Here is a 12,667-nt window from a genome sequence, read left to right as displayed (position 1 = left end):
GCATGAACACCTTGAGTGCTCTTCAAAAGTCAAACTGGAACGTGGCATGATCGATCATGCGATGCTGAAAGTGGGCTAAAGGATCTTTCTTCAGTTCTTCTGAATAAAAAGTATACTTGCACAATTGCTCAAGCGTCCAAGCTGGCCCCTTGGTTCTCCGCTGGAGCACCTGATTTTTGAAGCGGGAACACAGCGCTGCCAATGCCCACAGCCCACGGATGCGTCCGTCCGGCCGGCCGGCAACACAGCACCGGTACGTGCTGAATGAACTGCCGAAGTGACGAGTGACGGCTCGTGCCACAGCGACGAACTCTGAGCTGAGAAACCGGAAGCTTTTCGGTCACAGGCTCACAGCGAAGCGAGATTCCCGAAGAGTTCTTGCAGGAGCCACACACCGCGCGGTGCGTATTGGTTCGGTGAGATTTCTCTGTCCGGTGGTCGGTGGATCACGTCCGTCCAATCGACCAGGGACCGGCCAATCAATCAGTGAAGAGAATGAACTCAGGCGTGCGTGCTCTGTCATTCAGTCACTGATTTCATCTCGTTCCATCCATCCGTGATGCAGTATGGAATGGAATGGGGATGATTAGCGGAACTCCCAGGCTGGCTGGCTGGCTGGCGCCGGCGGAAAGCGTCGGAGACAGACAGGCTTGGAAATGGGGCGAGGCGGGCAGGCGGCTTCGTGGGAACTTCCGTCTTCTCCTTCCTTTGGGTTGGAGGAGTGTAAAAAGCTGGTGCTGCTGCGCGTCCATGGAAAGCCGAAGACGAAGCAGCTTCAGATTTTGCACTGGCCATGTCTCGCCTTTTTATTCCTGGCAATGATGGGGGACGGCCCATGGTATTTGGTATAGCAGCAGTATCTAGCCAGATGGATGAGCAGCTAAGCTTGCTATATTGAGCTCAGGAGGAAAGGGGCTTTTGCGCTGTTGAACTGATGCTGCACTCTTTTCTGGTGTTTGTGTGTGCATCGTGCTACAGTGTCTGGGGCATGGCAGTGAAGACATCATGAAGTGAAGGATTGATCTGCACCACCACAAGTCCACAACCCATTGCAGGGGCAGAGGAATGGAGTAGCCACAGCGAAAGCGAAGGCCGGATGTAGCTCCAGAACATGTTTTTTTTTAGGGAAAAAGAAAATCTCTGCGCGACACCACCTGACCTACATTGAACAAATGTTGTCGCATGGAGATTCTATGCAGATCTGTCTATTTGGAATTCGAGTAATCTAACATCACTGGTCACTCAAGCAATTTGAGAGAACAAATCAAACAATCGGAATGAAAATGAAAATATGAGTGATTGAGGACCATTGGTCACACGAGTAATCCTAAAGGCCAAATCACTCGAAAATCAAAACAAGCTAAATTCGGTGTGAAACAAACATTAATATCACTCGGATTATGCAACACCTACATCCACCATGAATTGGGACAATGAAAAACAAGGACAAATAAACATAATACAAAAAACGATTACAAATACAAAGAAATAAAAAATCAAAATACAAAGACAAAAAAATTTTATAGATTGCAAAAACCAAAAATAATCTGAGGACATTGCTTGAACATAGACATTGTCTATGAATTATAAGTCGCTTTGACTTTTTTTATTTCATCCATTTTGCTTTGTATCTAGACATATTTATCTAGATGCATAGTAAATTGGATTTACCAAAAAAGACAAAAGCGATTTATAATTTAGAACGGAGGGAGTATTACATTTTGGAATTGAGGGGATAAAAACACGGAAGCAAATTTGTTTTTTCTTGTTCATTTTGTTGGTCTCATGTTGCTGCGTATTTTTTTAATTAAATTACGTTTATTTTTAAGGATGTTCAATTGCGAGAACAATATGGATTACCAACTCTTGTTCTGCAGCAGAGGTTTAGTAGTCGTTTAGTTAGACCTTTTGGATGGAGTGGACTCATCGTCGTGCCATGGCTTTCCAATTTTTGGTGTTATTTTTTTAATTTTTGGTTTATTGCCACTACATGGGCAACTAGGATCCGGATAGTCCTTGTAGCACTGGGCATTTTTGTATGTGTAATTGGCAGGTAGCTCTCAAATGGCTAGCTAGACATGTACGCCATACTATATCCCTCTTAATATAAATAAAAATTCTAGAATTATACCACTAACAAAAAAGTTATGGTATATAGGGGGCATTGCCCCTACTACGTCTCTGGCTCTGCCACTATCTGTTCCAATGACGGAGCCAGAAAAAAATTATTGGTGGGGCGAATTTCAACGAGAAAATAAACCAAAAAGACATTGTGTTGGCAACGCAATCAATAATGGACAAGCGCAGCAAGCACCAAGTAGTCCTGCGACTGCGAATCGACGACCGACGGGCGCCGCGCTAGGCGCTATCGCGCTGGGCGGGCCACTGGCCGCGGGCGGATGGCTGCCGCGTGCCGCCGCGCTGGGCACTGGGCGGCCGGAATGCCGGATGGCTGCTGGCTTGCTGCCGCGCCGGGGAGGGGGGCCGGGGCGGGGGCGGATGCGGATGGGCACCGGGCGCGGGCGACGCTGTGCCGAGCAGGTGAATGGGCAGCGTCGATACTCGGCAGCAGCACGTGAATTGCGGTCGTGCGGCACCAGGCGGGACCAGGGAGATTGAGCTCTTGGCCTCTTGGGGACCAAATTTGGGCCTTTATTGGGCTAACTGCACTGAAAAAAGCCCGGTAAGAAGCTAGAGCTCTGCCTCACCCTCGCATCGTTCGTCGCCGCCGGCTTGCTGCACTGGCTGGACACTGGAGAGAGAGAAGAACGCAGAGTCTGGGGGTCTGTTGCTACGACGCTGGTAGCTGGGGCGGCCGCCCCACCCCGCCCCTAGGGTAGCTCCGTCGTTGATCTGTTCATACTGTCACTTATAACTATGCATGTCCTTATAGTGAGGAGGCTATATTTCTCAACTATCATTAAACTGGAGTAAACACGTATTCTAGAATACATGTGAGTGGAATCATTCAATCTATATTATGAATATGCCTTGGAGAAATGCATGGAAAAGGATGTTGTTTCTCGGAAGCATATCAGCCTTGTCACCTTCGCCATTCACTGTATAAGTTTAGACTCACAAAAGTTGCAGGTCCGTGTGGTTTTGATGATGCACAACCTTTTGCACCAAGAGCCATCTAGGACACAACTCCTTTCAAAAAGCTCCACACCTAATTCTAGCTCTAGAGATGAAATAGGTAGATTAAACAACATGCTAGAGTGGAGGAGCATAGAAGACGTGACCATCAGATTATTTGCCGCAAATGTCATTGTTGTGCTTGTCGAAACCCTCGGTTATCACAATCCATAGGGTGATCCAAGCTTTTTTCCTACACTTTTACACGACGTCGACCATAACCCATCTTTTCAACATGACATCCAACTAACTTATGGTCAGTTTCTCTTGAGTAACCCTTGATCATGATATTCTCCTTCTCCCTGCACTAAGCATGTTAATATTTGACACTCTGATTAGCACAATAGTCCACTCGTATCGATTATCGTTGACGTGACGCTTTTCCTATTCCTACCGTCATTCAGTGGCCTAGGCGAGTTACTTAGCCACGCCGCTTCCTTTGTTGTGTCGTCACTGCTGGTGGAGGGGGCACAGGAGCTCGTGCTACTCCTGGCTCACACAACAGCGACTGGCAGTGGCACAACTTGATGTCGTTGCGACTTGCCATTGTGCCCGCATGGGGCGTATGCCCTTAGGGCAAAAAAGCAAAGGTCATATGTAACATCTGATCTAAATCTTGCGACGATCTTGGATGACGAGTTTAGATATATCAACATTAATGATATTTAGGTGGAGGAGATCAAAATCATGTGGCTTTCCATCTACATATATGATAGTGATCCTATCCGGTCTATGGCATCCTATGAATGTGGAATTTATACCAATAGTAATGAGATCTAGGTGGATGAGGAAATAAAGAATAATGTAATACATATATTGGCAATTTGGAATGACAAGACCAAGATATGAATTTGTGACGTGGCGAAGTTATGCGATTACAAAACTACTTCTCAAGGAAAAACTAGTGCAACCGTTTTTAGATATGTATGTAGGTCAACATGCAAAAAGGTAATTTATGACTAGATGGGAACTAGAATGGCATGTGACCATAGGGTAGGAAATATACCTATTTGTTGTAACATCCCAAGTGTCAGACATTTGATAAGTAGAAGTCTACGACTTAATAAAACATGTCAAATAGTTTTCATGTGCTCTAGATCTAGATTTTGACATTAATGATGAGCATGTAGAGTTTAAAACTCTTTTAAATAAGGTGAAACTCAATTTCAGGAAGAGAAGAATATATAACTATTAAACAATATATCTGGTAAAAATGATATTTTTATGATAATTAACATGATGTATAAACATTATGCGGATCTTTCACAATGGTCAAAGGGTCCATTGGGTTGGCTTCTAATTCTTGCCCAACCAAAATCATAGCAAGCTAAACTTAGGCTTGTCAAAGTTAGGACAAAAAATAGTAGAAATCACTTTTTTCTCTTACATGTAATTTAAGGGACTTTACAAAACTTCGATCACAAATATTGTTGTGCTAATTCTTTAGCAATAATCTAATTGATAACTAAAGAAAATTTGTGGTTTAATAAAAACTGAAAGCCAACCAAGCAGGCCCAAGGTCTGCAAGAATTTTGGTGGACACTCTGCGGCCGAACTCGGACCAGCCCACCGGCAACTGCTAGTCCACTGACTCGGTCAGGCAAAAAGAAAACGGCACACGGCTGGGCCTCACAAGCAGCGGAGCACGTGCAGAGGCAGTGCACAGTTCGGCCAGTTGCACGGCCCATTGGAGCGGTTCAGCGAGTTGTGGACCCTCCCCTTCTGGTGGGCCTCTTTTGTTTTACTCCACTACAGTGGGACCGCAAGGTACATTTGGTTTTTGTTTGAGCGGACTCTCAGGCATAGCTCTAATTTATAGAAAGAGAAAAATACTGTTGTCTGATAAAAAAAATACGACAAGCAAACAAACTCTTGTGTATCTTACAAAAACGAACTGGAAAAAAAATCAAATAGATGGAAACTTTGGCTTCAGATATATCATTTAAAGACGATCAAACTGAAAAATTGCCGATTATATTAAAAAGAAAAACAGACTAGGCATTACAATGAAATTAAACAATTTGGTCTCTGCAGCAACACCTGTAGCTACAACTCAAAAGAAAAGGGCAGCCAATCAAAGTGTATTAAAGAAACTATATAACACACTTAGGGCCTGTTTGGTTTCCCTTGCTAAATTTTAGCTAGCTAAAATTATTTTAGCTACTCTTGGGTGACTAATGGAACTAAACTATTTTAGCTTCTTTTAGTCAATGTGTTTGTAACTTTAGCTACTAAAGTGACTAAAGTTTAGCTAGCTAAAATTTAGCAACGGGAATCAAACAAGTCTTTAGATTTCCTAGTTCTAGTACAAGGGTGATATCGTAACCAGAACTTGAGCCAAATCCAATACTATACTAGTGAAGAAAACCTCCACCACCTGAAGCTCTTATCAACAAACAAAAAGCCACTATTAGAAAGGCCTTACATAAACCACGAAGGGGCAGTCTGACTGTAAATGACACCGAAAACTGTTGGAGACGGTAAACCTCTGCGATGAACCCGATCATTGATTGATTCTGGGAAGTGAAGTTTTGGAGCCTACACAATCGATCTAAACCAGCGGGTAACCATTTCCCACCAAAGAAGCTTCTTCAGTCCTACGATTTCTTGCGATCCTCGCAAACAGATAACACTAGTCCGCGTGGTCTAGCGCGCGTTTCTTCCTCTGCGATGTGTGCCGGTTCACGAACTCCGCGACGTCGCCCACAAACTTCTTGCTGTCCGCGAGGTCGTCCAGAATGTAGAACGCGTGGATGGCGTCCGGGTACTCCGCCACGGTGACCTCCTCGGCGCCCGCGGCGCGGAGCGCGTCGGCGTACGCCCTTTGCCTGTCCTGGTGCACGTCCCATCCGCCGACGCACACCAGCGTGGGCGGGAACGTCCGCCACCGGTCGTCGCCCGCGCCCGCGTCCCGCCTGATCGCGGCGGGCACGTTGGCAGCCTCGTGGTCCCGCGTGGCGCCGGGGGGCAGGAACGCGCGCCACAGCCACGCCAGCCGCTCGGGGCCACCGAACGGGGCGTCGCGGAGCCGCAGCTCCGACTCCGTGGGCGCCTCGCCGCTGAAGAATGGCTGCACGGCGACCAGCCCCGCGACGGCGTCGGGGAGGCGCGCGGCGACGTGGTGCGCAACGTTGCCGCCGGCGCTGTCCCCGGCCACGAAGACGGCAGCGGCGGGGGGAGACGGCAGCGCGCCTCCCGCGCCGGCGAGGACCCACCGGAGGGCTGCCTCGCCGTCGTCGTACTGCGCCGGGAAGCGGTGCTCGGGCGCGAGGCGGTAGTCGACGGAGGCGATGACGGCTGGGATGGCGGACGCTAGGCGGCGGCACAGCTCGTCGAACTGCGCCGACGCCGCGGAGTGGAAGACGAAGCCGCCGCCGTGGAAGTACACGACCACCGGGAGCTCTTTGCCCCCGCCGCCTGGGATCTCCGGGACGAAGATGCGGGTGTGCAGGTGGTCGGAGACGGCGTGGTCCGTGGATGCCACGCCGCCGACGGGGGCCGTCGGGGTGAGCGCCGCGGTGCGGTCGAAGAGGGAGAGCAGGAAGCGGTTGACGGTGCCATCGCGGCGGAGCGAGGCGGCGTGCAGCGTGGAGGCGGCGCCCACAAGCAGCCGCGCGCGCCACGGCAGCGGGGGCTTCCCTGGCCGCGGCGGCGGGTCTGGCGCGGCCATCGATCTCCCTGTCCCTCGGTTTCTCGAGCTGGCAGGTCACAGGCGCTGATGATAAGGGCAGCGGCAAGGAACGGATGACGAGTCCTTGTCGCGATTTAATCATTGAGATTTGAGAACCAAACATGGTAAAACGTGCCCCGGGCCTGTTTAGATTGAAGATGAAAATTTTTTGGGTGTCACATCGAATTTGTCGGAAGGATGTCGGAGTGATTTTTAGAAACTAATAAAAAAACAAATTACATAGCTCGTCAGGAAACTGCAAGACAAATCTATTAAGCATAATTAATGTATCATTAGCACATGTGGGTTGCTGTAGCACTTAAGGCTAATCATGGACTAACTAGGCTTAAAAGATTCGTCTTGCGATTTTTAATCAAACTGTGTAATTAGTTTATTTTTTATCTACATTTAATGTTCTATGCATGTGTCCAAAGATTCGATGTGATGGATGAAAATTTTTTGGGTGGGAAACTAAACAGGGCCTAGATTTGGAGATGAAATTTTTTAAGTGTCACATCAGATATGTCGGAAAAGATTTTCAGAACCAAACATGGTAATCACTGAGATTTGAGAGACATTTAGGTCCCCTTGTTAAATTTTAGTCAGCTAAACTTTAATCACTTTAGTAGCTAAAGTTCCAAACACATTGACTAAAAGGAGCTAAAATAGTTTAGTTCCAAGAGTAGCTAAAATAATTTTAACTAGCTAAAATTTAATAAAGAAAACCAAACAGACCCTTAGTCACCAAGAGTAGCTAAAATAATTTTAGCTAGCTAAAGTTTAGTAAGGGAACCAAATATGCCCTTAACCGCAAAAACGTGTGAGTCAAACATTTCGGTAATGACTGTGTCTACTAGTAAATAACTCGGGGCCTATTCGGAGTTTTTCTCATAGGCCTTGTTTAATTAGGTCACTCTCGATGTTAAATTCATCTTAGTTTTCAAGATATCAAACTTTGAGATAAAACAGGTAAGGACAGTCTCAATGTTAAGTTTTTGAGTATTTGAAAACGCCGCTAGCTTGTTTCACCGGGATAAAACAATTTGCTTCTTTTTTTCCTCGTTTCATGTAAAAACTCTAAATTTGTTGATATAACACCCTATTTAATGTGCATAAAATTCTCCATGAAACTCCATTGAAACTGACCTTACATCCAAAATCTAAAAACTTTTCAAGATTTTCCATTACATCAAATCTTATGACACGTGTATGGAGCAATAAATATAGATAAAAAATAACTAATTACACAGTTTATTTGTAATTTGCGAAATGATTTTTTAAGCCTAGTTAGTCTAATTATAAACTAATTTCATTTGTATTTAATAATTGTTATCTAATTATAAACTAACTAGGCTTAAAAAATTCATCTCTCAAATTATAGGCAAACTGATCTATATTTTATTTTTTTCTCTCACACCTATGACTTTTCAGCCAAATAAACTGGCTTGTCATCATCGCCCACCGGTACAAAAGATAGAGGCAATCTATAAGGCTAGGTGGAGCAAGGCAGAGGGAAGGGCAGCACGAAATTGCGATTGGAGGGTCCACCAATCGACAATGGTGAAAAGTCATGTGTCTACTGAGCAAGGTTGGAGTGGCGCGCCGATGTGGGGAGGTAGAGCGGGGAGGCATACCTAAACTAAGTATGGACGTAAGCGCTCTGTAGTACATAGAGATAGAGGTTCGCCCATAGCATCATTGCCCAGGGTAGAGCCAGGATTTGAAAATACGGGGGTATTTAAGCCCGAGAAAATATTCATACATGATGAAATACAAACATAACAATAGTATTGATAGTGTCCAAATAAAAGCTTATTTTATGATATACATAAAAGCTAAAAAAACAGTGAATGTTACAAAGAAAAAGGAAACAAATTTAATTAGCACTAGGTTTCTTCCACTCAATCAATCTATTTCTCATGTTAGAAAGATATAGCGGTAATAATAGAAACAAATGAGATGAAAAGAGAATATAAAGATTATCCCTAAATATAATATGGATCCAGCGGAGAACGAATAAGCAAAACACTAACTATATTTGAGCAACTCCAACAGTTTGCTAAAACTCATTTCGCAAATCTATAATTTTGCCAAGTCTCAAAACCAAATGGTAAGTGAAAAAAGAGGTCTTCTCCAATAGTTTGCTATTTGGGCTTGGCAAAAGAACTTGGCATCATAGATTTTTTTGCCAAAATCACAAAATTGAGCCTCCAACAAGTTGGCAAAACTAGTTGGCAAATTGGGATACACGTGATGCCAAGTGATGGAGGACTTGACATATTTACCAAGTGAAGGAGGAATTTTGTCAAGCTCACAAAATTAACAAGTAGTTTTGCCAACTTGTTGGAGGCTGTTTTTTATGATTTTGGTAAAAATCCTAGGATACTAAGTATTTTTAGCAAACTGTCGAAGTTGCTAGCTATTATGGAAGAAACAAGCAATTAAAGACAATATAAAGACTAATCCAAGACCATTATGGAAGAAGAACAAGCAAATAAAGCGCCGTTCTGTTCTTTTTTTTATGAGTGCCAATCCCGTTCAGTAGCCTATATACAGACCATTTTCTTCTCACATACCGATTTTACGACTATACTTTTCATCTTCTGGCTGAATCAGTTGCCTATGATACGATCTGGAAGTTGGCAAGTCGCATAAAAAAAATCAGTACAAAAGAATAATGCTGAACGTCACGAAGCAAATCTTCAGAAGCACTTGTAATCAGCCTACTCTTAGAGCATCTCCAAGAGACTATAAAATGTAGCCATTTTTTAAAATAAAAAACTCACTCAAAACATAGAATTCTATAACAGCCTTTGTACAAGATAGCTAGTGAGAGCGACATGCAATATATATGACAAGCGAAAGTTTAGAAATAGTAAACTTGCTATTTTAGAAAACTACTCTCTCCATCCCAAATTGTAAGTCATTCCAAGAATCTTGGAGAGTTAAACTTTTCTAAGTTTGACCAAATTTATATAATAAAATAATTATTATTATAATACCAACTAAATATCATTAGATTCTTCCTTAATTATATTTTCATAGTATACTCCCTTTATGTTATAAATTTTAGTATTTCTCTCTATAATTTTGGTCAAACGTGAAAATGCTTTGACTCTCCAAGATTGTTGGAATGACTTACAATTTAGGATGAAGGGAAGTTTGACCAAATTTATATAATAAAATAATTATTATTATGATACCAACTAAATATCATTAGATTCTTCCTTAATTATATTTTCATAGTATACTCACTTTATGTTATAAATCTTAATATTTCTCTTTATAATTTTGGTCAAACGTGAAAATGCTTTGACTCTCCAAGATTGTTGGAATGACTTACAATTTGAGATGGAGGAAGTAGATAGCACACTTGTTGAACTTTAATTTTTATTTTGGAAATATAAAAATAGCTTAGATAGCATAGATAATATTTAGCATATCTGGAGTTGCTTGTCAACATCTCTTTGTCGATTACATGCTGCTGCAGTGCTGCACGCCTGCACCCACGGCAACTTCGCAAGGTTGCAGCCCTGCAGGGTGATGCAAGGAACAACCTGCGCACGGCCCATGGGCTGAAATATGTAACTACTCCAGGGTGGCCTGAGAATTTAATGTGAGTTTAGATAGGTGTAGGAGTTTATTTTTCTTTATATACTATGGTTTGAAAATCGAAAGTTGTACTCATTTCAATTCATGTGTATTGAAATGAATTAAGATGAAAATGATTGTAGTTAAACAAGGCCTAAGGGCTCATGCTAGATCTACAGAATAGAGCAAATCTACCTGATTTTTTTATTATTATATGTCTTCTTATATGCGAGTACCCTAAAACTATTTTAGCACATAGGAAGTTCTATATTTCTTTAGGGATAGGAGTAAGGTGTTCGATCTCTCTTTTCACTAGGAGAGTGGACATGTTTTATAAAATCTTTTAAAATTTAGGGGCTCTTGCATTTATAACCCTGTTTCGTATCCAAATTGTGGTCTTGTCCCTATTTTAAAACTTTGTGAATTTACCTCTGCATTTTCAAAACGAAGCACCACTTTGCCCCTATTCTGTCATCCTCCCCTAACGATGTTAACTTTTGTACAGAAGGACAAACATGCCCATGTGATTTTTGCCCCTGGTTTTTACATCTATCTATGATTTTACACTTGATTTGAAATAAGACATTTATATTGTATTTGGATAAAAATGGTTAGATTTGGTCAAATGTATTTGGCACAATTTGTAATTATTTCAAATGTGATTTAATATTGAAAGAATATTCAAAATTGTGGCAACATTTTGGAGCGCCTTAGCAATACCTTGACAATGATAACAATCATGGAGAAACGACATATTCATATCATATTTCAAAGTCTCCCCATGCACCAGCACGTCAACATGTCCATATCACATTTTAGATACACTGATTCACTCATTTAAAAAAAAAGAATCCCCAAAAAAAATCACAACAATTCAGATTCACCGATTCGCCAAAAAAATCCAAAAAATACCTCCACGGCACGGGCAAGCCAACCATATATAGGAAGCTGCTGGGGCGCCTTGACCTGCACACGGCGCACGCGGGCCAGCGGCCAGGTGCCGGGCACGCAGCGCAACTAGCCACCTGCTGCCGGCCGCCCGACGCGACGCCATGCCGCAGCAGCCCGTCGGCCTCCGGGATTTGGGAGGACGAGGACCGGAGGAGAGCCGCCGCCTGCCGCAGCTCGTATACCGGCCACCGCACGTCCGCGTCCGAGCGCCCCACGCCCAAAGCCCCCGCACCGCGTGTCGTGTGCCGAGTCCCGCCGCTGCCCCGCATGCAACGAGCCCCGCCGCCGGGAGCCGCTGCCGCCACACACGTCGTGCGCTGCCAACGCTGCCGCTGCCGTCGCCGGATGCCCCCGACGCCCACGGTCGATGCGGCCGCCCCCCTGTTTCCATCTGAGAAAGGCACAATTTTTTTTGGAGGTTGAATATAAGGATAAGGGGCAATTTGGTCTTTTCACCTTTGTTTTCTCAGATTTTGAATTTTACTATGTGATGGCATCCAAACTATGGGCAAACGGATGATTCAATTCAAAATAGTAAGGGCAAAATCACAAAGTTGTGAAAACAATAGCAAAATCACAATTGGACTCCAGAATAAGGGGCAAGAACATAATTTTCCATATATATATATATAATATTTTTAGAATTTCGATGCAACATATATATTTTATATAGTTCATTTGATATATTCTAGAACTACTCTTCTCTAAACGTGTGTGTGTGAGAGAGAAGACCTCTCCTATACTCTGTTCCAAAATACTCCTAAATAACTTTCTAATGTTTGAAATTGTCAAAAAAAATCTACATAAATATGAGACACTACCTCCTAAAACAGATGTTGATCAGAGGTGCATATAAACGATAACTGCAAAATTCAAAAGATATCCTCTAGGAGAAAGAAAAAGAGATAAGAGTATGTGTGTCTGAAATTTTCTAGGGACGGAGGGAGTACTCCATCTAGCAACGTTAATTTAGGAAGGAATAATCAAGGTGGGGGGAAAAAATCCTGATGCTCTAGAACTTTCGGAAAGTAAACCCCAGTGGCCGCAGCCGCATGCATGCACTTGATGACTGATGTACTCGTTGGCAGCTGACTCTTGGCAGAATGCGTGGGCCTTGTTTAGTTCCGAAAAGATTTCGGATTTCGGTACTGTAGCACTTTCGTTTGTTTGTGACAAATATTATTCAATTATGGACTAACTAAGATTAAAAGATTCGTCTCGCGATTTCCAGTTAAATTGTGTAATTAGTTTTTGCTTTCGTCTATATTTAATGCTTCATGCATGTGCCGTAAGATTCGATGTGACGAGGAATTTTGAAAA

The 12,667-nt window shown here is 43.4% G+C and overlaps 1 protein-coding gene across 1 annotated transcript; it reads right to left on the bottom strand.

Annotated features, from left to right (window-relative positions):
• Nucleotides 5,407-6,930, bottom strand: LOC8060665 (probable carboxylesterase 18). The gene has a single exon (XM_002460952.2). It carries the CDS (start codon nt 6,803-6,805, stop codon nt 5,768-5,770), a length of 1,038 nt encoding a protein of 345 aa, XP_002460997.1. The 5' UTR covers nt 6,806-6,930; the 3' UTR covers nt 5,407-5,767.

Source organism: Sorghum bicolor, chromosome 2 (assembly GCF_000003195.3).
Source record: "Sorghum bicolor cultivar BTx623 chromosome 2, Sorghum_bicolor_NCBIv3, whole genome shotgun sequence".
NCBI classification, from domain to species: Eukaryota; Viridiplantae; Streptophyta; class Magnoliopsida; order Poales; family Poaceae; genus Sorghum; species Sorghum bicolor.
Note: the sequence above shows the minus strand (reverse complement) of the source record. Positions and strands in the feature narration are given on the sequence as shown.

Excerpts from the sequence above, each read along its gene's own strand:
- LOC8060665 (XM_002460952.2), bottom strand. The coding sequence starts at position 6,805 with ATGGCCGCGCCAGACCCGCCGCCGCGGCCAGGGAAGCCCCCGCTGCCG.